Raw genomic sequence first — 26658 nt, forward strand, 5'->3', positions numbered from 1 at the left:
GGCTCGGCAGTTGGTCCCCTACCTCAGCCGTGAGGACCTGGCCACAGTGATCCATGCGACGGTCACCTCGAGGCTTGACTACTGCAACGCTCTCTACATGGGGCTGCCTCTGTCGCAAATTCGGAAGCTGCAGCTAGTGCAGAATGCTGCGGCCAGGCTGTTGATGGGTCTCTCAAGGAGGGACCATATTCAGCCTGTGCTGAAAGCGCTGCACTGGCTGCCGATAGCGTTCCGGATTCGCTTCAAAGTGCTGGTTTTGACCTTTAAAGCCCTAAATGGCCAGGGTCCAGCCCACCTGAGGGACCGCCTTTCTCCATATGTTCCCCCAAGGGCACTTCGGTTGGGAGGGAGGCATCTCCTGGAAATTCCAGGCCTGAAAGAAGCTAAGTTTGCTGTGACTAGGGCTAGGGCATTTTCGGTGGCGGCTCCTACCTGGTGGAAAGAGCTCCCGGAGGAGATCCGGGCCCTGCGGGACCTTTCTCAGTTCCGCAGGGCCTGCAAGACAGAGCTCTTCCGCCAGGCCTTTGGATAGGAGCCGCCGCCGTCATCATTCCATCTGCATTCCTATGCCCTAGCGATTTTAACATCTGATTGTCTCGCCCCCTGGGGGTGGATCGTGGCACTGGAAACGGCTTTGAGTATGAGACTGTCGGTAGCTAGGTGAGGTTAAGATCTTCCCTCTTGCTGAAGTTTGCTGTATATTGTTATATCTGATTGTAATTTATGGTTTTAAACTATATGTGATTGTTTTAATTATATGTTCTTGTTTTAAACTATATGATATTGTTTTACTTGGCACTTGGTGCCCCTGTTAGCCACCCTGAGCCTTCGAGATAGGGCGGGATATAAATGTGAAAATAAATAAATAAAACCAGTTAGAAGCCTTAATTCATTGTTAGGCCTTCCCCTCCTAGGTGATGAAACTTCTCCATTCCTCAGACAGAACTAAGTATAGATTTAACTTATTGGATGCACCCCCTCTTGGACACACAACTCAACTTGATGAGGAAGGTTATATATGTCAGCAAAGCTGAGAGCAATATCGTAAGGAGTGTAGACACTGTCAAGAGTCTAGCAGAGTCAGGTAAAATGAGAAATGGAATGTTTAAACATTACAGTCCTTGGAGTAGGTGAGCTGAAGTGGACTGGAGAAAGATATTTGCAGTAATTTTCAGCCAGAAAATTACAAAGTGTTTTACTTGGGAAATGACAGACACAGAAGAAATGGAGTTCTAATAGTGAGCAAAGATGCAGCATAAGCAATCAGGGGCTTTAAGACAAAGTCCAACTGAATAATACCAATCAGATTTCATGAAAACTCTACAACATAACCACCATTCAAATATATGCCCCAACTACAGATGCTGAAGAGGAAAAAAATTAAAAGCTTTTATGCAAGTGTCCAGGAAGAAATTGATCACACAGACTTAAACAAAATGTGCTGATAATCATGGGAGACTGGAATGTAAAAGTAGGAAACAAAGTAAAATCAAATATTGTCAGAACATTTGTCTAGGAGCATGAAATGAAGCAGTACAGTTACTCATAGAATTCTGTGAAGAAAACATCATTCTTTGCAAGCATATCTTTCAGGCAACTTTATATATGTGGACATCACCAGTTAGCCAGTACGGAAACCGGAAAGACTACATAACAAGAAGCAGAAAATGGAGAAACTGTATTATCTCTGCTAAAATAAGACCAGGAGCAGATTGTGGCACAAACCATGAATTGTTAATATTAAAAATGAGAAGAAAGCTGAAGAAAAACACCAAAGCATTCACAGTGCCGAAATACAATCTGAGCAACATTCCTGAAGAATTTAAAGACTATATAATGAACAGATTTGCATTATGGGTTCAAGTGAAAATGAACCAGAAGAACTATGAGATTTTATCAAGGAAGGATGCATAAAGACTAATCATGCAGCCAAAAGAAATGAAAAGCTTCAATGGATGACTGATGAAACTCATAAAATTGGTAAACGGGGACAAGAAGCAAAAGTAAAAGGTGACAGAAATAGAAGCAGAGGTCTAAATGCAGCATTCCAGTGACTTGCATACAGAGACAGAGAACTATTATAACACCCACTGTAAAGAAAAGAAGAACGTTTGATTCCAGTGGCACTTTTAAGATCAACAAGTATTAATTCTGGGTCTACAATTTTGTGTACATGCACACAATGATGCATATATATCATTTTCCCAGAAAGCACTTTCCCGGGGCCACCTTTTTATGATGCTGTAACTCAGACCCCATTAAGCCAATCCTGACCAAACTTGGCGGACAGGTAGAGGAGGGTCATCTGGAGATTCCCTGTGAGTCTGGTGTTTCCAGCACACTCACAAACCGAACTGGTTCACAAGGCAGCTAAAAGTTTGTGACGGTCCATGGTTCGTGAATGGACCACAAACCATGAACTGAACCACATTTTTCTAGTTTGTGCCCATCCCTAGCTATAGTAGGTTTTAAAAGTAATGGGTGTGCCACAGCATCCGATTGTTTTGATGTACAACCTAGACTCCGGACAAAAGGCTACTGTTAGGATAGAATATGGAGAAACAGAATGGTTTCCAACTGGCAAAGGTATATTGGACAAGGATGATGAAAATGTAGAGTTGGTTTTTATACCCCACATTTCTCTACCCTAATGAGTCTCAAAGCAGTTTACAATCACCTTCCCTTCCTCTCCCCACAACAGACACCTTGTGAGGTAAGTGGGGCTGAGAGGATTCAGAGAGAATTGTGGCTGGCCCAAGGCCACTCAGCAGGCATCATGTAGAGGAGTGGGGAATCAAATCCAGTTATCCACATTAGAGTTGGCTGCCCTTAACCACTACAGCATATTGGATGTATTCATCTCCCTTTCTCTTTAATCTCTATGAAGAAAACACCTTAAAGAAAACGGGATTAGATTTTGATGAAAGTAGAGGGAAAATTGGCGGAAGGAACACGAACAATTGGAGATATGCAAATGACAACACATTGTGTGTGTGTACAGTGCCATCAAGTCACAGCCAACCGATGGCAACTCCAGCAAGGAGCTTTCAAGTCAAGTAAGAAGCAGAGGTGGTTTGCCATTGCCTTCCTCTGCAGTCTTCCTTGGAGGTCTGTCTTGCAAGTACCACCCTTTTAGCCTTCCAAGATCTGGTGAGATTGGGCTATACCATGTCACCTCCCCCCCCCCCCCAACACATTACTGACAGAAACTAGTGAAGACTTGAAATGACTACTGCTGAAAGTTAAAGCAGAAAGTGAGAAAGGAGGATTACAGCTGAACATCAAAAAGACAAAAGTAATGACTACTGGGGAATTACATACATTTAAGGTTGATGATGAAGAAACTGAAATTGTTCAAGATTTTCTATTCCTTGGCTCCATCATTAACCAAAAGGGAGACTGCATTCCAGAAATCAGGAGGAGATTGAGACTGGGAAGGGCAGCCATTAAGGAGCTAGAAAAGATTCTTAAGTGTAAGGATGTGTTGCTGGTGACCACAATAATTCATACCATAGTTATATGGTAATTCACACCCTATTACTATGTATGGGTGTAAAAGTTGGACAATGAAGAAAGCTAACAGGAAGAAAGTTGATTAATTTAAAATGTGGTGCTAAAGGAGAGTTTTACAGATACTGGCTGATTTCGCACTAGAGCTGCCTTGATGTTGCGCTGCTGTTTGCCCCGATACTATTGGTCAATTTCACACCCGAAGCCACGGGGCTGCATTTGACCCGCGTCTTCGCCCGATTTCCTCCGCAGTTTCGTGATCCTCAAAAAAATTGAAATTGACCAACAGTATCGGGGCAAACGGCAGCACAACATCAAGGCAGCTCTAGTGCGAAATCAGCCACTGTGAACCACTAAAAAGACAAATAAGGCCCCGGTCACACGGGAGGTTTTGCCCCGCAAGAGGGACGGATTGGGGGCGCAGCAAATGGGTGTGATCACACCACAACATCTGGGAAGCGGTGCGCACCCGTCCCCGATCCGTCCCTTCAGCCCCAAAACGCGCATTTTAAAAAAACCTATGAAAAAGTACTACCAACCTGAAACGCCGCAGCAAGCGCGGCTGTGGGATCGCCGGCGTGCCCGTCTTCAGCAGCATTTGAGGCTCCCGGCCGAACTGCGCATATGCACACCTGCGCAGCTGGCTGCCTCGCTCTCCCTTCCGTGGCATCCCCCCCGGCATCTGATCGTGCCAGGGACCAACTGCGCGGCGGCTCAGGGGATCTGCCTGATCCCGCCGCCGTGCGTCTCTTTTGGTGCGGCTCTAAAAAGCCGCACTTTGGCTGTGCCAATTTCCCCCATGTGATCGGGGCCTAAGTGGGTTGTAGATCAAAGCAAGCCTGAACTCTCTTTAGAAGACTAAACTGAGGCTATCATACTTTGGTCAAATTATGAGAAGACAAGAGTCACTGGAAAAGATAATAATGCCAGGCAAAGTTAAAGGCAGTAGGAAAAGAAGATCCAACATGACATGGATTGATTCAGTAAAGGAAACCACATCCCTCAGTTTGCAAGACCTGAGCAAGGCGGTTAATGATAGCAGGTTTTGGAAGTCATTAAATCATAGGGTTGCTATAAGTTGGAAATGACTTGATGGTGCTTAACACACACAGGGTGCGATCACACGCCGAATTAGCCACAATATAGAGGTGAATGCTGGGCAGTTTTTAAGGGTACGATCAGACACAAAATTCCGGGAAGCATCCCACACCCGTCGGCAACCCGTTTTGCTCCACCACAGAAGTGGAGTAAAAAGACACTAGGGAAAGTCCATTGGCAAACAGGTTGCTATGGGCCAGGAATGGACTTTCCACTGTGTGATCACTCCAGCATGCTCCCATGGCATCCCATGGCATGCTCAGGCCATCCCGACTCCATGCCGTTGTTTTTTCCCTGTTTCAGTATGCACATCATTGCATACTGCATAGGGAGCACTCAGTGCGGAGATGCGAATCATCGATCCCTTGTTGAAGCGCACCGGAAACATGCGCGGGGGGGGAAAGATTCACCCACAGTTGCGTGTGATCATGCAGTGGTGGGCTGCCCTGTGGCTCCCAGGGACTGTGTGATCACGCAAATGTGGGTCAAATTCCTGTGGGGCAAATAGCTTCACTTCCCTCCCCACGTTATCTCATGCGTGTGAATGCAACCACAGGGTATTTTATTTAGGTTAGCTTAGTAGGTATCCTTCTGCGTATCCTTCTAGTCTTCTGTGAAGGAGACTAAAGTGGTATACACAGGGTTCATTTAATTTAATTTAATTTAATTTCACAACAGCCATGAGAGACAGATTATGGCCCTGGTCACACGGGCCGGAAAAAGCTGGGGGGAAGCATGGCTGTTTGCCCCAGAACAAAGTAACGTGCGGCAGCCCGATCAGATGTCCCGTTGAGGTCCCGTGGTTAGGCCGTTAGGTGCCGATCACACGGCTAGTCTGCAGCGCAGCAAAGAAGTGTTGCGGCGCGATCACACCGGCAATCGTGCTGCACCGCTTCCGTGACAAACAGGATTTTTGTTTTGTCTCTCTGAAGTTTGCGCATGCGCATGATCATTTGTGTGCATCCTGTGGAGAATTAAAAAAAAACAAACATCCGGTTTGCAACGGGACATGGGCGGGCGCCGGATGCCACGGGTTTCCAGCGGAAACGTGTTCAGACACTCGCCCTTGCCCCGCGTTTTCTGGAAACTAGTACATCGTATGTGGTGTTTTTTTACTCCGCATCTTTGGCAACAAGCCACGGGTTAGCCATGGGTGCACTATGCTTCCCAGATGTTGTGGTGTGATCGTGCCCGGAAAATCCGCCTATCATCCATGTCTTCAGCATGGCAACTTCTCTGTGTGAACGGGGCCAAAGTTAAGTTGTTTGAGCTGGGATTTGAACCACACAGCTAAGATTTAACACACTATTTACCACACCAAAGTGGCCTCTGCCATTACCACCAATTTTTATATGCTCACTTTCAACACATGTTGAAATATTAGTTGTCATCACTGAAAAATAAACAACACAGAATATGTAAGAGGTGTGCCAGAAAAATGGAGAAAGGCTTCATAAATTGTAGATAAAGTGTTCTGTTCTTCCATGGCAGCAGTAAGAATTCTATCACATGGAACAACTGTTATCATGAGCCACGTGTGCCAGTTTGCATGTCTGTTTAGCCACCAAGAGATAATGTCTATACAATTCCACATCAAATCTGTTTTTGTGAATTGCCACTTATACTGTGGCAGTAGTCAGGTGGGAAGCAGGACAGAGAGTCAAGTAGCCAAGTGGGAAGCCGAACCAGTTGGTTCCAGTGCAGATCTCTGCCACAAGGTGGCTGCTGGGAAGTCACCTTGTGGTTGAGAAAATATCTATGAATAGACTCTTAGCAAATTTGTACATAGGCCCTATCATCACAATAGAGAAAACTTACCATTTATTGCTTCTATTAAAGAAAACAGAAATCCATTTCAGGTGGTCTTACCAAATATTAATGATGATCTAAGAGAAGCCCAAAACCTTTCAAGGAACATTTTGATTGTGTGGAAAGCAACCTATTGAATTGTGTTCCTTCTTACTCCTGCCTTCTCTTTGTGACATTGAAATTCACTGAATGGCATTTTGCATCAGCATTACATCATATTAAATATAACGCCACATTATGAGTCATTGTTATAAATCATGACACGGGCTGCATTAGTAAGCTCTGGAAACCAAGGGCACATCAAGGTGGATTTTTATTTGATGTTTCTCTACACAGAGGGACATAGGTGTGCTGACTTAGTAATCCTATCATGTCCTACATTTGGTACTGCTTTGCTTTACCTTAAGCACATGAACTGAAATTTGCTTTTGCGGCTCAAAGCAATTCAGAGAAAATATAACAAAACCTTCTGTAGCTATTGGATATGAGGTCATTGCTTACAAAATGAATACACTGAAATAATTACTTATTCTAAAGGCAATGTGAAACACAAGATCAGTGGAAGTATCTGGATTCCCAAAGTGCTATGTGATTATGAGAATTAAGGAAGCCTGTCCCAGAGTCCTTGCTGGCTTCTCCTTTGCTTTTTTTTTTTGCTAGTAAAGAATTGAATCTCAGAAACAAGATTTTGTTAATATACACTTACTGCTAGGAGTATTTCTCCTTTTACCAGATCCATTCTAGTTACTATCTTCATGCAATTGACAAAGACCTTCAGCTTGCATCTGAGCATGTTTTTTGGATATTTAGACAGGACAGGTCACACTACTCTGGCCCATATGCATTCAGGCAGGCCTATGCTTTGCTAATCTGTAGTAGGAATAGATCAAATCAGTAAGGAAAAAAAATAACAATAAAAGAAGATAAACTGAAATAGGCCAGTAAGTGGTCAAAATTTCAAAGCATTTCCCAATGGGTCTACAAATTGAGTAGATGTTGCTAAAAGTTCCATTTTGAAATTCAAAATGTGTTGGTTTTATATAAGATAGGATATTTGGCCTTTACTAACATTCCTCCTTTATTTTCTGTACTTGTGTATGCAAGTGACTGCCTCACAATCGGTTTGTGAATATATATGCCATCCTACTTTTCCTTCTTTAATTCATGTTTTGAATTTCCAGGAGGAACTGTTTAGGAGTGAGTTGTCTACTATTTCCCATTGGGAAATGGTCATTTTCTAAGAAATATTTTTTTAAAAAAGACGGATGCCAACAAACACTGGCTTCTGTGCTAATGTGGGATATATTTGTGAAGATGACTCCATAAGAAGAAAGAATTTTTCTACATGCGCCAACTTCAGTCTGGCCTTTAAGTCATGGGGGGGGGGGGGGGGAACTGTTGTACATGTAAGATAGCCAAAAATACGTGCCATGGCATCCAGCTATCTCAAGTCATGCCAGCAAAAAAAGCTTTAAATGCCCTCACGTGTCTGGATCTTTTGAAAATTACCATAGACTCCAGGAAGTCTAGAAGAACATCCTACTCTGAATAATTAAAAACTGGCTGGGGCTGCTCTGATACCTTTGGAATCAAGGGATATTATGGTATCAGCAGTAAAGCCACCTAGGCCTTGAAGCTCAGGTGTTAATCATGCAATTTTAAATGTTTTCTGACTTTGGTGTCATTTGATTAACATCGTTGATCTTTGCTTTCCAAGTCTTCCAGTTTTTGGCCACAGTCCAATGAAGCTATGTGCATGCATGTGGGAGGACTGCTTGTGCAGTGAGACGTTTGTTTGAAGTCTCCCCTGCAGCCCTTAAATTGCTAGAGAGACAAGACAAGTGTCAAGGATGTTCCTGGATGTGTGTGTGTGTATGTAGTTCTCCCTCAGATATACATAAGGTGTTATGACCTTTCCTCTTTTGAAGGATGCTATATAAAAATGGATCCTTCAAAAAAAAAAAATGCCCTCACCCACTTAGCCCAGGCTAGATTAAACTTGCCAAATGTCAGCAGCTAAGTAGGGTCAGCCTTGGTTGGCATTTGGATGGGAGACCACCAAGGAAGTCCAAGATTGCTATGCAAAAGGAGGCAATGGAAAACCACCTCCAAATATCTTTTACCTTAAAAACCCTGGGGGGGGGGGGTTTGTCATAAGTCAGCTGCGACTTGATACTTTCCACCACCACCAGATAAAAATGGGACTGGATACTATATCCATTTTGTCACAGCATGTGGAATTTCATTAGAGAAAAAGTTATTGTTTCCTGAATAGACATTGTTTAATTTTGTTCCTTACACCTTGCTCCTATTGATGTTTGTTGGTTGGAGTAGGAGTCATTTTCAGGTAGGCAAGACTGTAGACTTACCAGATGTTCTCTTTGCAGATACCTTCTTTGGGACCAGTCAAGTGACTTATGATACTAACAGTGCAATCTTAAGAACTTTTTCCCACTGAAGAGACCTGAGTAGGCTTCCGGTGAGATCTGGTTAGAACGGTACTGCAGTGGTGCCATCCTAAGTGTAGTTATGCCTTTTGCCCATTGAAGTTAATAGGCTTAGAAGGGGATAAATTGGTTTAGGATTGTCCCATGTTTATAGAATTGGAAGACTTGACAGGATTTATAGTGTTATCATCATCGTCATCATCACCACCACCACTACATAACTTCATAATAGCCTTATACTGATCAGAGGCTGCGATCATACGCACAATTCGACCCAACATAGGTGCGAATGCCAAGCAGATTTAAAGGGTGCGATCAGACAACAACATCTGGGAAGCACCCCGCAGCCATCAGCAACCCATTCTACTCCGCCGCAGAAGCAGAGTTAAAAGACACCAGGGAAAAATCCGGTAGTAAACGGGTCGTGATGGACCACAGATGGACTTTCCCATGTCTGATTGCTCCAGCGTGCTCTCATGGCATTGGGATGGCCTGATCAGGCCATCCCGACTCTGTGCCGTTGTTCCCTCCCCCTTCGTGGTACGCGCATCATCACAAACTCCATAGGGAGCCTTGGTGCAGAGGTGTGATTAATCGATCCCTTGTTTAAGCGCATGGGAAACAAAAACAACTCACCCACAGTTGTGTCTGATCACACACTGATGGACTGTGCCTGCAGCTTCAAAGGGAGATGTGATCATGCAACTGTGGGTCAAATTCCTCTGGGGGGAACAGCCTCACTTTCCCCCCATTTTTTTTTTGGTGCATGTGACCGCAACCAGATACATCCATACAAGGCCAAATAAACCACACTCAGGACCTGAGGGTAATTAGCTGATAGCTAACCTAGTTAGCTCCATAGTGTTTCCTCTGAATAGTTGGGAAAGTGTCACAGCTCCAGAGTCAATGCAGCCATGGTAGCTACTAATACATCAAATACTTTGGTGGATCAGGCAACCGGTCCCCTATCTCTACAGTGATCCATGCAATGGTCACTTCCAGGCTAGATTATTGTATCTCACTTTATGTGGGCTTACCCTTGAATCTGATCCAGAAACTCCAGCGAGTGCAAAATGTGATGCCTGTGTGGGTGTGCATTCAGATGGTGCTATGCCAATTGCACTGGCTATCAACTGAGTACTGGATCCATTTCAAGGTGTTGGTATTAACAAAGGTATATGTGGCCTGGAACCAACATATCTAAGGGGCCATCTCTCCCCATATGTGTCCCAGAGAGCCTTATAGTCTGCTGACCAATATTTGCTGGTTGTCCCTGGCCCAAGGGACAACCGCTTAGCCTTGGCCAGGGCTTTCTCTGCCTGACCCTGGTCTGGTGGAATATGCTCCCACTTGAGATCAGGGCCCTGCAAGACTTATTGGAGTTTCTCAGGGCCTGTAAAACAGCTGTTCCACCAGGCCGTTGGCTGAGGTGGCAGATGCCCAATCATTTGGCCTCCCCTGCTAAGAACTTGCAGGTTTTCTGTTTCTATTGCTTGTTTTTTAACATTGTGAGATCCATGAATCACTGCTAACTAGATTGAAATTTTCTCATTTTAAAGATTTTTAACTACTATTGCTTATATAGCCTGTTTTAATCGTTGGATGTGTTCCGTTGTTGTTACCTGCCCTGAGCCCGCTTACAGAAAGGGCAGGATATAAGTTGAACAAACAAAAACCAAACAAATAAAAATATTTACACACATAAAAACTGTTCCTAAATTTTCAAAATGGAGGAGATATGTTAACTTACCTTGTCATAGCTTTCTCAACCCACAAAAACATTTCGTATGGACTCACTGGAAAAAAACTTTCAGAAATTCGGTTGTACATGTCAAGGAAAAAGAATCTATATGAGCACATATGAAAATCTTTTCCTGAGAAATGTCTTATGGCAACGATCTAAAGAATATTCTGTTCCATGGTTTCTCAAATGTGGCAACAGTGGCTGTGTGAAGCTATCAGAGCTTTTTGATGTGGCTACTAAAGCACCATTGACTGCCATGGGATTGTGGTGGTTGCAACCACAGAGTATGTTCTGTGGGAATATTTGTGGCAACAACTAAAGATTGGTGCTGATAATCTTATTCTAATTGTCCTGCTAGTGACAGCATGGAGAGAGAGATGGATGAATAGTGAAAAGTCATAAATACCCTTTAAAAACTGTTTTGCAACAATGATATCTTAATAGCCTTTTATTAATCATGTTAACCTCTACCATACTCTGCACCAAGACATAGGTCCTATTTAGTAAATTTGTTAATGACAGAAACAGTGTGTGCTGGGAGGAGGGAGGGAATCATGCAAGCCTGACAAAAAGCTAGGTTTGTGCCTGTCCTGAAAAACGGGTTTGTTGTAACATCTGAATGCAGCAATACATTTATTAGGAGAGATATTAAAGAGCTTTCAGTGCTGAATGGAAACAAAGGTCCTTTCCCCACTTGGATCTCATCCCTGGTTTTATCAGGGTTCAACTCACGACACAATACCTTGCATTTATCCCTGGTTATAACAGCATCCGTTTATCCTGGAACAAGTGTGGGCCATTGCTCCCTCTAAGCTGTGGAGTCTTGTGAGCAGAAATTCTACTTTGTGAGTTACTGGTATTAAAGTTGTGAGTGAGCGATTTGCCTGCTGCCTAAAATAGTTTGCTCTGGAGCCCTCCTTCCTGAGCTAAGACAAAAAGGTGTGACCCGGAGGCTAAAAAACTGTGAGCTAGCTCACACTAACTCAGCTTAGAGGGAACACTGGTGTGGGCTGAAACCGGGGTGACAATGTAATGGGGAAACAAAAAATATCCCGAGATAATTCCAGGGGTGAACTCGTAGAATGTAAATTCGGGGACGGGGTTGAACCAGGATTTAAGGTCTAGTGTGGAAAGACCAAAGTGAACACACTGTGAGGACTCCCTGACAAATCTAGCAAGGTTGAGTATTTTGACTGTCACTTGACAGAACTATGCAAATGCAAGCCACTCAGATGTTAAATGGGGAAGTCCTGGGTTATCTCACAGTACTTAATTTCCATTTGAAAGGATCAAAGATCTAAGTAATGCTTGTCCTACTGTTTTTTAGAAACTAAACAAGACTATACTTGGCAGATCAAGATAGGTAGCTGTGTTAATCTGTCTGTGGCAGTAGAAAAGCGCAAGAGTCCAGTAACACCTTAAAGACTAACAACATTTGTAGCAGGGTATGAGCTTTTGTGAGTCAGTGCTTACTTCTAGTATGGTCTCACTGGGGAAAAAAAACTTTCAGAAATGTGTTTGTACATGTCAAGAAAAAAGAATGTGTATCACAACTGTTTTGCAACAATGGTACTCTGAAGAAGTGAGCGGTGACTCATGGAAGCTCATGCCCTGCCTCCAATTTTGTTAATCTTTGAGGTGTTCCTGGACTCTTGCTCTTTTATACTTGACAGAAAATCTCTGCAAAAGCCCAGCATGAAGATAATAGGGGGGGAAATCACATTAAGTGATATGAGAACTGGACTCTGCACACTAATGGTCACCTGCAAGACCGTACTTTCAGTCCAGCTGTCCTCTATTTTCAATTTATACGAAGCTGTGGTACCTTGTCCTACTTCTTTCTCAGCTTTTGGCTCTTCCATATGTTCAGAGGCTGAAGTTTTACACAAGAGATTAGGGCACCATGATCCATACCATTGCTTATCCTCCCCTGTAGGCCTGCTGGATTCTCTGTGAGGAAAATGTACGACCTTGTGAGCAGCCAGAACGACATCCTCCCAAAGAGAGGAATTTATTATTTTCTGGACCCATTCAACCAAACCAACCCAGCTTGACTACAACAAGCATGACGGGCAAGAGTTGTGCCTGTATATGGTGGGCTGCACATTTCTTAGCAGCTTGTCCACTTTCAGGACTCATGAACTGAAATCCATCTATGCAACTAAAACCAGACTGTGCTCCAGTAGCATCTTGTGGTTTAGCTGAATCGGATGTGGCATCTAAGTTGCAGAGGTTGTGAGCAATTTCATCCACAAAGTGCATTGCACGGAGTCACAGCAAGGCCTGGATGTTTTCTTGGTCAGTTTTCTCAGGAGAATAAGAGCCCCTTTCCCACTGGAAAAGGCAGTGCTGGATGAAACCGTGCAGATGCAATAGTGACAGAGAAATGAGCTTGCTTCACTGCCATCACCACCATGGAGCAGGCATTAGAACGTGTTCTCACCTGTGTTCTGTTACATTCACTTCAAGTTTTCTTCTACTTCTACTCTAACCATCACCCAACCATTTCATCACTCCAAGCTTCTCAATAAACCTCAACAAAGTCCAGGCTCTGCAGGAGAGAAGAGAGTGGCCAGCCCTACTTGTGTGCTATCACCCAGGTCATCTCTGCATTCCACAAGTCATTCAGCACTATGATAAGCTGTTCCAATTCCCTAGTGCCTCTGGCATGCTGGCCTTTCTTTTCAAATTAGCTGGAAGATAAAATTCACCCCCTTGCTTCTTTGGCCTTCATTTCCAAAGCCCCTCAGTGATCTATTCTCATTCTACAATTGAACAACCCCTTTCTGTCCCAGTGGCTGTGTGAGGTTTATCCACAGTCCTTCCTGCTTTATTCCCACCTTTGGTCTCACTAATCTTACAGATGCTGCATTATTCATGAACATTCTTTAGTGAATATTTTCCTCCTGGACACTTAGACTGTTTGAGAACATTCCGGGAAGTCAATTACAGTTGTTTATAGGTCTACTGAAAGAAGGGTTAGAGGGGCTATTGGGCAACCTCTAATCTGTATGTATTATGTGCAGCTGTAATCTGCATCTCCTGAATCTGCAATTTTGTTAGGCCTTATCTTCCCTACATGCTTTCCCACCAATACATGGTTTAATTATCATGGAACAGGCAGTTAAAATAGCTAGTTCTTAAGAATATAAAACTGCAAACTTTACAAAGCAACACAACTGTAATGATGCTACTTGAGGATACAAAATCTGGAGATTATTGGGATGATTCAGTAAAAATCACCTAAAATAAAACTGCTGGCACAGAGTTTTCTTTAGTCAGCCCAAATGATTATGCCTGAATTTTCATAATACACTGGACACTTACCTATGCTGAACCTCATTTGGTATGTTGTTGCCCACTCATCCAATTTAGAGACACCCTGTCCTGGTTTTCACCATCCTGAGTAATTTAGTATGGTCTGCAAATTTGGCTACTACACTGCTCACCCTAATTCCAGATCATTAAATAGCACCAGTCTCAGTACTGATCCTTGTGGGACTCCACTGTTCACTTCCCTCCATTGCAAGAACATTTGCTATTATCCAGTCATCCATCAAGAAGACCATTTTTATGGCTACATGTGTTAGTAGATCAACCATTTTGCTATATTTATTAATAGATCAATGATTTCACATTTAGGTTCTTTAAGAACCCTTGGGGATATGCCATCTGCACTTGCAGACTTATTAGTTTTCAGTCGACTAGTAGGCCTAGAACTTCATCTTTCAGCACCTTAATTTGACTCAGTTCTTCAGACACCCTTCCTAAAAACAGCAGCTGTGGCATCAGTATTCACTTCACATTTTCGACAGTGAAAACAGATGCAAAGAATTCATTCCGTTTCTCTACCATTACCCCATCTTCCTCAAGCAGTCCTTTTATTCCTTTATCATCCAAAGGCCTAGTTACCACCCTACCCAGTTTCCTGCTGTTGTTACAGTTGAAGAAACACTTATTATTTCTCTTAACATTCATTGCACTTCAAATTCTCTTTTTGCTAGCCTTAATGTCAATTTAGATATTGCCAGAACCTGTGTGTGTTTCTGTTCACTTTAAATGGGAAACCTTCCACTTTTTTTCACAATTTGATAGATCAAGGGCCTAAATCAAAATATCATCTAAATGTGTGAATGCTGTCTATTTGTTTTTCCTTGCTTTCAGTAGAATGCCCTGATTTCATGTGGATACATATTTGGATGCAGATCTGAGTGCACATTTCATTGAAACCAATTTATTCTGTCTTCCTGTAAACTTTGAGAGAGCCCTTGATCGAAATCCAGCTACATGGTGGTGGTGGGGAATCCTTTGTAGGGAGAAATTGGATTTAGAGGAAATAAGCTTGATAGTGTGCCTCCACCAGTTGCTCCCCAGGGACAGTTGTGGTCTATCTTCCCACCCTGTTGTGCCAGAATTACTTTCTAGCTGGAAACCCTAAATCTTCTTGGATAATTCATCTGCTCTCTAGACCCTTTTCAGTCTGGCTTCAGGCCAGTCTATGGGACAGAGATGGTTTTACTAGCTTTAGTTGATAACCTCCATCTGAGTGTAGACAAAGGCCAAGCCTCTCTGTGGCTCTTATTGGATTTATCTGCAGCCTTTGGTTCAGTAGATAGGGTTTGCCAGCTCCAGGTTTGAGGAGGATGGGGTTTGGGGAGGGGAGGGACTTCAATGGGGTATAATGCCATAGAATCCACCGTACAAAGTGGCTATTTTCTCCAGGGGAACAGATATCTGTCACCTGGCAAACAGTTGTAACCCCAGGAGATCTCCAGCCACCACCTGGAGGTTGGCATTCCTAGATCATGCCATCTTATTGCAGTACCTGGAGGCAAAAGTAGGTATCAGAGTATGCATGTTGAACTGGTTCAAATCATTCTTCATGGATCAGACTCAAACAGTTGCTATTGGAAACCAGTTGTCATTAGTGTGGGACCTGTTTTGTGGGGTTCTACAGGGAGTAATTCTATGCTGCATGCTTTTCAATGTCTAGGTAAAGAAGAAGAAGAAGATATTGGATTTATACCCCACCCTTCACTACCCAAAGGTGTCTCAGAGCGGTTTACAAACTCCTTTCCCTTCCCCTCCCCACAACAGACACCTGAGGTAGGTGGGGCTGAGAGAGCTCTGACAGAAACTGCTCTTTTTCAAGAACAGCTCTTATCAGAACTACAGCTTGCCCAAGGTCATCCAGCCAGGTGCAAGTGGAGGAGTGGGAAATCAAACCCGGTTCTCCCAGATTAGAGTCCACGCACTTAACCACTACACCAAACTGGCAACCCTTAGGACAAATAATTTGTAGGTTTGGGGTTGACTTTCATCAATATGCTGATGATACTCAGCTCTGATATCCTTATCCAAGTCTCCTAGTGATGCAGTAGAGGTTCTGAATCACTGCCTGGCCATGGTGGTTAGCTGGTTGAAAGTGAACAAATTGAAACTAAACCTTGAAAAGACAGAAGTAATGATGGTTGGAAAGGAAGAGGTCTTGAAGGACATTGTTCTCCTCACTTTTGATGGAGTTCAATTGACCCTTCCTGACTTAGTTAAAAGGCTTGGGGTCATACTGGATCGCGCTTTATTACTGGAGAAGCAAGTTAATGCAGCTGCAAAAAAAGTTTTCTACCAGCAATCTTTGGGATGGTGGTGATTGCTGCCTCCTGTACAATGTCACGAACCTCTGTCCATAGTTCTTCAGGCACTCTATCTATCAAATCTAGACCCTTGAATCTATTCTTCACCTCTACTGTATATTCATCAGGGATGCGATCTAGGTCAAACCTGAATGGCCTAGTGGTTTTCCCAATTTTCTTCAGTTTAAGTCTGAATTTTGCAATGAGTAGCTCATGATCTGAACCACAGTCAGCTCCAGGTCTTGTTTTTACTGACTGGATAGAGCTTATCCATCTTTGACTGCAAATTATATAGTCAATCTGATTTCGGTGTTGCCCATCTGGTGATGTCCATGTGTAGAGTCGCCTCTTAGGTTGTTGGAAAAGGATGTTCGCTATGACCAGTGTGTTCTCTTGACAAAACTCTGTTAACCTTTGCCCTGCTTCATTTTGCTTTCCAAGGCCAAACTTGTCTGTTATTCCGGTTACCTTTTGACTTCCTACTTTAGCATTCCAGTCCCCTATGATGATGAGGACATCATTTTTTGGTGTTAGTTCTAGGAGGTGTTGTAGGTCTTCATAGAACCGGTCCACTTCAGCCTCTTCTGCATCAGTGGTTGGGGCATAGACTTGGATTACTGTGATGTTGAATGGTTTGCCTTGGAATCGAACAGAAATCAATCTGTCATTTTTGAGATTGTATCCCAGTACTGCCTTTTGCACTCTCTTGTTGACTATAAAGGCCACACCATTTTTTCTACGAGATTCCTGGCCACAGTAGTAGATATAATGGTCTTCTGAGTTAAATTCGCCCATTCCTGTCCACTTTAGTTCACTGATTCCTAGGATATCGATGTTCAGTCTTGCCATCTCATTTTTGACCACGTCAAGCTTACCTTGATTCATAGATCTTACATTCCAGGTTCCTATGTAGTATTGTTCTTTGCAGCATCGGACTTTCCTTTCACCATCAGACACATCCACAACTGAGCGTCCTTTCGGCTTTGGCCCAGCCGCTTCACTCTTTCTGGGGTTACTTGTACTTGTCCTCTGCTCTTCCTCAGTAGCATATTGGACACCTTCCGACCTGAGGGGCTCATCTTCCGGCGTCATATCTTTTAGCCTTTTGATACTGTCCATGGGGTTTTCTTGGCAAACATACTGGAGTGGGTTGCCATTTCCTTCTCCAGGTGGATCACGCTTGGTCTGAGTTCTCTGCTGTGGCCTGTCCGTCTTGGGTGGCCCTTCACGGCATAGCCCACAGCTTCATTGAACTACACAAGCCCCCTCGCCACATGTCTCTTGAGAAACCTGTATAAGGGCCAAGAAGCGACAGTTAGAACCGGATATGGAACAACTGATTGGTTCAGCATAGGAAAAGGAGTACGACAAGGATGTATACTGTCACCTTGCTTATTTAATATATATGCAGAGTACATCATGCGAAATGCTGGCCTGGATGAATCACAAGCGGGAATTAAGATTGCTGGGGAAAAGATCAACAACCTCAGATATGCAGACGATACCACTCTAATGGCAGAAAGTGAAGAGGACCTAAAGAGCCTCTTGCTCAGGGTAAAAGAGGAGAGCGCAAAAGTGGGCTTGAAGCTCAACATCAAAAAAACTAAGATCATGGCATCCGGTCCCATCACTCCTTGGCAAATAGAAGGGGAAGTCGTGGAAGTAGTGACAGACTTCACGTTCCTGGGATCCCAGATCACCGCAGACTGTGACTGCAGCCATGAAATTAAAAGACGCCTGCTACTTGGGAGGAAAGCGATGGGGAACCTAAACAGCATGATAAAAAGTAGAGACATCACCCTGCCAACAAAAATACGCATGGTCCAAGCAATGGTATTCCCAGTAGTCATGTATGGCTGCGAGAGTTGGACTATAAGGAAGGCCGAGTGCCGAAGAATAGATTCTTTTGAACTATGGTGCTGGAGGAGACTCTTGAGAGTCCCTTGGACTGCAAGAAGATCAAATCAGTCAATCCTAAAAGAAATCAACCCTGACTGTTCCCTGGAAGGCCAGATAATGAAACTGAAGCTCAAATACTTTGGCCACCAAATGAGAAGGGAGCACTCACTGGAGAAGACCCTGATGCTGGGAAAGATTGAAGGTCAAAGAAGACGGGGACGGCAAAGGATGAGATGGTTGGACAGTGTCAGCGATGCAACGAACATGAAACTGAGCAAACTTCAGAGGACAGCGGAAGACAGGAGGGCCTGGCGGGATCTAGTCCATGGGGTTGCGAAGAGTCGGACTCGACTGTGCGACTGAACAACAACAACAACAACCAGCAGTCTAGCCCATAAGATGATCCCTTACCTTGATACAGCTAACCTTTCCACCTGGATCCATGGCAAAGTAACATCAAGACTAGACTACTGTAATGCACTCTATATTGGTCTCTCCTCAAAATCAAATCAGAAATTCCAGCTGGTCCAGAATGCCATGGCTCAGCTATTAATGGGACCTAGAGGAAGCATGCATATTACTCCCATTCTGCAGATACTCCACTGGCTGCCCATCTGTTACCAGGCTAAGTTTAAGGTATTTGCCATCACATACAAAGCCCTTCATAGCCTTGGCACCTCTTAGTTGTGAGACCACTCCTCTCCCTATGCTCCACCATGACAATTTTGCTCATGTCAGCCGTGGCTTCTGCAGGTGCCCTGCCAACTTGCAAATGGGAGAAATCAACAACTGCCTGTACATGTGATTTCTCCATTGTGACTTTCGCCTTGTGGAATGGCCTGCCGGAGGAGGTCAAGAAAGCTCCCTCTCTCCTGGCTTTCTGCAAACTATGCAAAACTGAACTGTTCAAGGGGGCTTTTCTATGCAGGTTTTAGGGCTGCACTGTACAAAATGGTTCACAGACGTATCTGGATAAATGGTTGGGACTGTGGTCTATATTGCTGTGTATAGTTTATTCTAAGTAGGATCCTGTTATGTAAGTTCTGTGCCACAGAATGTGTGATGTGAATACTTATGCTATGCTCCAGTTCTTTCCGGTGGTTCTAGACTTTTAAAATCCTAATGCATTGGTTATTGAATGTCCCATTTTGGTTTTTTGGGGTTTTTTTGGCCCCCCGAAGGGGATTTTTTTATTACATTTTTCTAAAGACTACTAATCTACAATGAAAATGAGGGAAGGGAACTACATTTAGGGATAAAGAAAAGAAAACCCACTACTATCTAAAATCCCAAGAGAGGAGATCCTCAAAATCTCTTAAGTACAGTCAGGTCTAAACTCGCTAACAATTTTTTGAACTTAGTCAGGTCTACTATTACAACATTTGAATCTTAAATTAACTGTTGAAAAGAAAAACCCCAGAGCATCTCGTTACAATCAACCCTTTTCAAAGGCACAATACAGAGTCCTTCAGCCTTCATTTCTTCTTATCCTGTCTTCTTCGCAATTTATAAGGACTTTTAGGAGCCGCTTCTCCCTTCTCTGACAGAGAGTCCTCTCCAGAAGACCCCGAGTCCAGCTCACCACTGGACTTACTGTCCTCTTTATCGCCTTTCTCTTGCTCACCCATCTGGATTTTCAAAAAGTCCCGTGCTTTGGAAACAGAGTTTATCTTTTCCTTTTTATCTTGAAGTTTGAAGGTTACGCCCTCTGGATACAGCCACCGATAGCTGATTGCGTTTGTTTGAAGAAAAAGGATTAAATCTTTGCATTTCCTTCTCCTTTGTCTTATTTCAAATGGGATGTCTTTAAGGATCCTGATGGTGCTGTCCCCGATTTTCAAGGTTGTCCCCGTCATCGCTCTCAGGATAGTATCCCTCACATGTCTCTTTGAGAATCTCATTACTATTTCCCCAGGCAGATTATTCTTTTTTATATATACGGAATATGACCTATAGGCCACATCCATTTTGCTCATCAAGTACTCTGCTGTCAAATCTGTCACCGGGGCTAATGGTTCACTCAGCATTTGCTTTAGATTCTCTCCTTTAGATTCTGGGACACCCTGGAATCGGAGAACCAAGTTTGCCTTGGTTGTTCTTCTGTGGAGACTTGCTTCTTTTCCAATTTTTGTACCTTTTTCTTCACCTTTTGAGTAGTGGCGTTAACTTCTTTCACCTTCTCAGCTGTTTGCTCTGTAATTTTAAGGGTCTCATTCACTTGTGCTTGCTGGGTGGTGATACATTTAGTCATTGTAGACAACTGTTCCTTGACGTTAGTCCTCTGTTCCAGCAGGGGGCGCAGAGATTCTGCCAACATTTTAGCCAACTCGGTGGTTCCTTCCGGTTTTGGACTCTCCCCTTTCGCTTTTAAAAGTTTCTCCTTCTCCGTCCTCTTCCCCGCCATCCTTTATCGATTATTTACTTTCGCTGCAGTTTCTAAAGTCTCTGAATGTGCGCTCAAACGCTTATACATGCCTTGGCAAGTTTTTCTCAACAGATTTCAATGCTTTCGCTTCTGCTCCCCCCTTTTTTTCGCTTAAATGTTCATGCGCATGGGAGGGGACCCTCCCCCCGCTCGTTTCACTTCTCGGTCTGTGGGGTGGGGAGCTTTCTTTTTAAATTGTCAAAGATGCTTTATTCTGACTCACGTTCATATTGGTCTTCTGACCTCTCTTAGTCTCTAATTCAGCCGCTCGATCCCCAGCGCTTGTCCTGGTCAGTGTCACTAGGTTCCATACAGACACTCGCAGGAGGGACCATCGGGGCGGAGAGGCGCCTCAATTCCCCAGCATCACGCTGGCGAAGAGGCAACCCCTCAAAAGCCCCATGGCTAGCAGCCCTTCGCCGGGCCTCTTGGGGGGCAACAAGCCTGCGTACCCCCTCCTTCCCATTCATGCGCAGCTCACATCCTCGGGCGGTCCAGGAGATGCGACTGCTCAGCATGCCGCCATCCACTGGAAGCTCTCGAATGTCCCATTTTGTTGACTGTACCTCTGTTTCTCAACTTCCTTTAAAAAAGTACAGTGAATGAGTACGCCATTTTAAGGTCATCAAGCTGCTGTTATTTTCTAATCTGACCTGCTGTTGTGTTGGCTTGGCTATCTCCCTTGAGCCACTGAAGGTCATTAAGTCTGTTCTGAAGTATACCTGTTAAGAGTCTGGTGGTACCTAAAAGACAAAGAAATTTATTGTTGCACAAGCTTTTATGTATTTGCTTATTTATGCTATTTATAATTTCCCTTTCTCATGGAGGCCCAAAGAGGAGTACATAATGGATCAATAGGGTGAGACAATTAATAATGGGGTGAGGCAATTAATAAACAATTTAATAGGACTGGGATTGCAGAAATCTGAAACATAGTGCAAGTACTGAACATGACATGCTAAATGATACAGAAAATGGCATTACAGAAGTAGAAATACAGTGTACTGAGAACAAGGTAATATCTAATACATACTATACACAGTATTTATTTTTGTTTATTTATCTACATAATTTGTATCCCACCTTTCTGCCCTCACAAGGGCTACCAAGGCAGGCAACAATTTTAAAATGCATGATAAAATCACATTTTAAACCACAACCCCCCACACACATGTAATTAAAAAAAATAATAAAACAGGGTCAAAACGTGTGTGTGTGAAGTGCAGTCAAGTTGCCGCCAGCTTATGGTGATACCACAGGGTTTTCAAGGCAAGTGGTTAAGCAGAGGTGGTTTGCCATTGCTGTCTTCTGCAAAGTCTTCCATGGTGGTCTCCCATCCAAGTACCAACCCTGCTTAGCTTCCGAGTTCTGATGAGACTGGGATACACTGTACTACTCCACATCACCAAAATACATTCATAACATCAAAAGCAGTCGTTTAAACATTGGTTAGGAAGGAGGGATCACTGGGAGAATGCTGAACAAAAAAGGTCTTCACCCACTGGCAGAAGATCGCAATAGAAGGGGACACTCAATTCACACACACACACACACACACACACGCCAGTTAGGTGTAATACTTCATATATTGGGTGCAGGGGTGTGTGTATACACCCAAACACACACACAAGGATACTGAAAAAGAAAAAAAATAGGTGGAGAGTTATTGCAAAGAGAGACCAAACTCCCAGTATTCCAAGGCAGAGGTGAGCAATGTTATGTTGTAGATGAAAAGATCCAGTCAACAGAGTAAATGATCCAGTCAGTGGGAGTGGCTCACTCCATCCTACAAAAAGTGAGATGGATAATATACATCAGTTTCCAAAGAGGAAGCTAGCCACTGCCAGTCCTTATTGAGTCCCGGTGTGATAAGTGTATATTGTCTTTATACTGTCACATTTGGACGTTATCTACTTTTATGATGTGTTGTGTAGGTCGGTGTTGGCATTTGGTAGATGGCTGGATACTTGTGCATTATGGAACACGAAAATTGAAATATCATATACGTATTTTAAATATAAAAAAATGAGAGATACAGCATTAGGAGCTGTGTCCCAATAAGTTTAACCTCAGTCCCACTAAGGGCCGGACTAGACATGACGGGGGAGGGTATCCAGTGTATTCATTCATTCATGTGTGGCCATTCACAGAAAATGCAGGGAGGATCTTTTTTTAAAGAGAGAGAGAAAGACTCAGTGTGTCTTGTTGGATGTTTTCTCCCACCCCCACTCATGCCCAGCCCTGATTTGGACAAGAAAAGTCCCTAAACTGGTTCCAGCTGGCATCAAGAAAGATACATCACTGAGAACAGCAAGCTCAACACATGTCATGAGTCTTTTCATATGCTGATCCATTGCAGCAGCTTACTCAGCTCTTTCCAATGGAGCTGTTTATTCCCTCAGTGGTCACTGTCTGTACATGAACTGAACTGGAACTTGAGCATTGTAACGAGTGGACTGTTCTGAACAAAGTCATAAGAATATCTGCACTATAAAACACAGTGTATGTTTGTGTTTACATTTCATTTTAATTTATACCATCTTAAATGTATACTTCAAAAGAATGGACATCAAGTCGGTCTCTGTTTTCACTGGTCCTGCAAATTATGTAGTAAAGCAATCTTTGGAAAAAAAAATCTCTGAGAATTTGAACAAGGTGTTATTGATAATAATCCAGGTACATATTAAAAACAGCAGAGCAAAATACCAAGCAAGTATGGTGACAATCATTTACATGGTAGATAAATAAATGCTGATGCTCCACCATCATTAGGGTTAAGAACATAAGAACATAAGATCCAATGTTGGATCAGGCCAAAGGCCCATCCAGTCCAACACTCTGTATCACACAGTGGCCAGAAATACCAGTGCCATCAGGAGGTCCACCAGTGGGGCCAGGACATTAGAAGCCCTCCCACTGTTGTCCCCCCCAAGCACCAAGATGTCAGAGCATCACTTGCCCCAGAGTCCCTATCTATACCTTGTGGCTAATAGCCACTGATGGACCTCTGCTCCATATGCTTATCTAATTCCCTTTTGAAGCCGTCCATGCTTGTAGCCGCCACCACTTCCTGTGGCAGTGAATTCCAAGTGTTAATCACTCTTTGGGTGAAGAAGTACTTCCTTTTATCCGTTCTAACCCAACCACTCAGCAATTTCATGGAGTGCCCACAAGTTGTCAGCTATGGGTTGGGAAATATCTGGAGATTTTGGGGACTGAATCTGGGGGCGGGGTTTGGGAGGGAGGGACCTCAGCGGGGTACAATGTCATAGAGTTCACCTCTAAAGCAGCCATTTTCTCCATGTGAACTGATCTCTGTCACCTGGAGATCAGTTGAAATCCCAGGAGATCTCCAGCCCAGATGGATGACTAGCTTATTAAATGAAGAGGCCTGGCCAAGACTTACCTCAGCCGGCACTGAGGTGCAGAAGATGGGGGACATTGGATAGAGGCAGGCCCAGCTGCGTTGTGCCTTTTGGTGGGGTGGGGGCAGGTCAGTTCTTTACAGCCCACCTCGTCAGGCCAGGAGGTGCAGCAGGGGGGCAGGGGGAGGGCCCGCGGGGGCTCAACATGTGAGGAAAAGGTAGATATAATTTCCAGATAACAGTTTCAAACATATTTCGCTGAGGTTAGAAAAAATGAGACTGGTTTCTCATGAAATATTGTTTTGATCAACACATAACTGTGTTTCTTTAGCTGAACTATGAAAAGCATAACATTAGCAATATTTTAAAAGAAACTTCTACTTTCACTTGCAAGACAGTAATTCTGTCTATTTACCTGCTAGACTTCCATAATGCCCTAATATATCCATTTATGAATAGTTCTCAAGACACATGATTTCCCATCAAATTGACTTGTTGTGGACAAATACTTCTATTATCAGCAAAAGGATCACTGATGTATTTTCAGAACACAGGGCTGTTTAGCTCATGAACTGGAATTTTGCCATTCAGGGTTGTTGCTGTTTTAAGTCACAAACAATTTGATCTTAGAACAACCATACCAGATCACTAGTTCCTAATACAATGTAAGAGCAACACACTGTCTCCCATCCTTTCTTATCTGAAATGTAACATCCTCTCTTTCTTTCAATCTAGATCCTTGAAGAGAACATGAAATTGGAATGCAAGTGCCATGGTGTGTCAGGATCATGTACTACTAAAACCTGCTGGACAACTCTACCTAAATTCAGGGAGCTGGGCTACATCCTTAAAGACAAATACAATGAAGCTGTTCAGGTTGAACCAGTAAGGGCAAGTCGTAATAAGCGTCCAACTTTCTTAAAGATAAAGAAGCCACTCTCCTACCGTAAGCCCATGGATACAGATCTAGTGTATATAGAGAAATCGCCTAACTACTGTGAAGAGGACCCTGTTACTGGTAGTGTGGGAACGCAAGGCAGAATGTGCAACAAAACAGCCCAGCAGACCAATGGCTGTGATTTGATGTGCTGTGGACGAGGTTATAATACTCACCAGTATTCAAGAGTGTGGCAGTGCAACTGTAAATTTCATTGGTGCTGTTATGTTAAATGTAATACATGCAGTGAACGAACAGAAGTGTACACCTGTAAATGAAAGTGTGGCTTGGGAGAGGGAATCTATAGCCCTGGAATAAACACATTTTTTTTTTGCACATAAGCTCAGTGTACCTATACAAGACTGTAGCAAAGACCTATGCTGATTCCAAAAGAAAAGCTAGCAAGTGGATCCTATTTTTCCCTCTGACATGTCAGCGCTTTATGGATACTCTTCAAAAACATAGAGAAATAAGCCAAAATCAACAGCAACTTTCTAAAAAGGAAGCCGAAACAAACAAGATACCTGATCCAAAAAAATAAGCAGGAAAAAGAAGCCGGTTTCAAATGATTGGCGCCTTCAAAATATAATTTATTGACTGCCTTAAAGGGAAAAAAAATACCTGTTGAGACCTTGGCAATGTGCCCCCTGGGACTGGATGAGAGAGATCTTGAAATACACAAGCCACCGTGCAGAAAGGGAGGGCCAGAGGAACAAAACTTTGCTTTAACATGGTCTTTGCACAGGATGGGGTGACAATGCGCCAGTGTGAATGTCGACTTAAGAGTGTGGATTATGCAGATTTAGGGATTTCTACACTTGAGAAAAGCTTCTGCTGGTTGTTTCTGGCTTTCCATTTTTTTCAGACAATGTGCTACAGCAAGTAGAATTGTTGATGTTTTCCATGTAGACACTGGTTTATCTGCCTTTTGTCGTGCTGCAGATTTTAGCACAGGGATTTGGGACATCTGGGCATAATAATAATAGCAATATTTAACAATTTATCCAGATAAAACTAATATTAATTTATTTAATTATAAAAAGAACTCTGCCAACATTTTGGGAACCATTCTGCAATTTAAGTAGATAGCCTGCTTTTTGTGGAATAATTTTGTAGATATGGCAAGGGAACAAAAAAAAAAGAAACCCCTTGAGCTGTATATATTATTCTTTACTCAGATATTTCTACTAGTTTGATTGCAGAATATTTTTTCTGCAGTAATAGATATTAAGTACAAAAGCAGGCATCTTTTATAATTTTTTTGGCTGTTTGCTGCTAGTTGTCTGGAATCTCAAACCGATAGTCACTTTCATGTAGTTACCAGTACCTAACCTTTTTCCAGTTTAAAAAACAAAGGAGTATTACAAACATCCAGTTGGAACAATACATCTCATATAAATGCAAAAGTCCAGACAAGTTTCCATCATTGGAAAATGAACCATAGGATAAGAGAGTATATTTTGTAAGAGACTATTTTTATATGAATATTTTATTTATACTATGTCTGCTTGTATAATTCTATAACCTGTACTTTTTCTCAAAACAGGCACACAATTTGTAATTCTTAGGCTATTTAACAGATAACGGCTGATTACTTTGTTGACATGAAAGTAGCACTCGGGACTCATTCACTCACCACTGGTGAATGTTCAAAATACAGAATGATTTTTTTCTTTCCGGATGTATGTACAAAGTGGCTCTTTACTGCAGTTCAATTTGCAGAATGTGCAGAACAAGAACAGGGTATGTAGCATCGGTTTTGTCACATGGCTTGAATTCATGGTTGGTATT

General features: G+C 43.1%; 1 protein-coding gene across 1 annotated transcript in view; it reads left to right on the top strand.

The window, feature by feature from the left end:
• The window catches only part of WNT7A (wingless-type MMTV integration site family member 7A), a 63092-nt gene extending 37543 nt beyond the window's left edge, over positions 1–25549 (top strand). The window contains exon 4 of the mRNA XM_015421186.1: positions 24666–25549. Coding sequence (XP_015276672.1) covers positions 24666–25145 — 480 coding nt within the window. The 3' untranslated portion in view covers positions 25146–25549. The remainder of the gene's footprint in view (positions 1–24665) is intronic.
• The last annotated feature ends 1109 nt before the right edge of the window (positions 25550–26658 follow it).

Source organism: Gekko japonicus, unplaced genomic scaffold (genome assembly GCF_001447785.1).
Source record: "Gekko japonicus isolate JY-2015 unplaced genomic scaffold, Gekko_japonicus_V1.1 scaffold149, whole genome shotgun sequence".
Classification (NCBI taxonomy): domain Eukaryota; kingdom Metazoa; phylum Chordata; class Lepidosauria; order Squamata; family Gekkonidae; genus Gekko; species Gekko japonicus.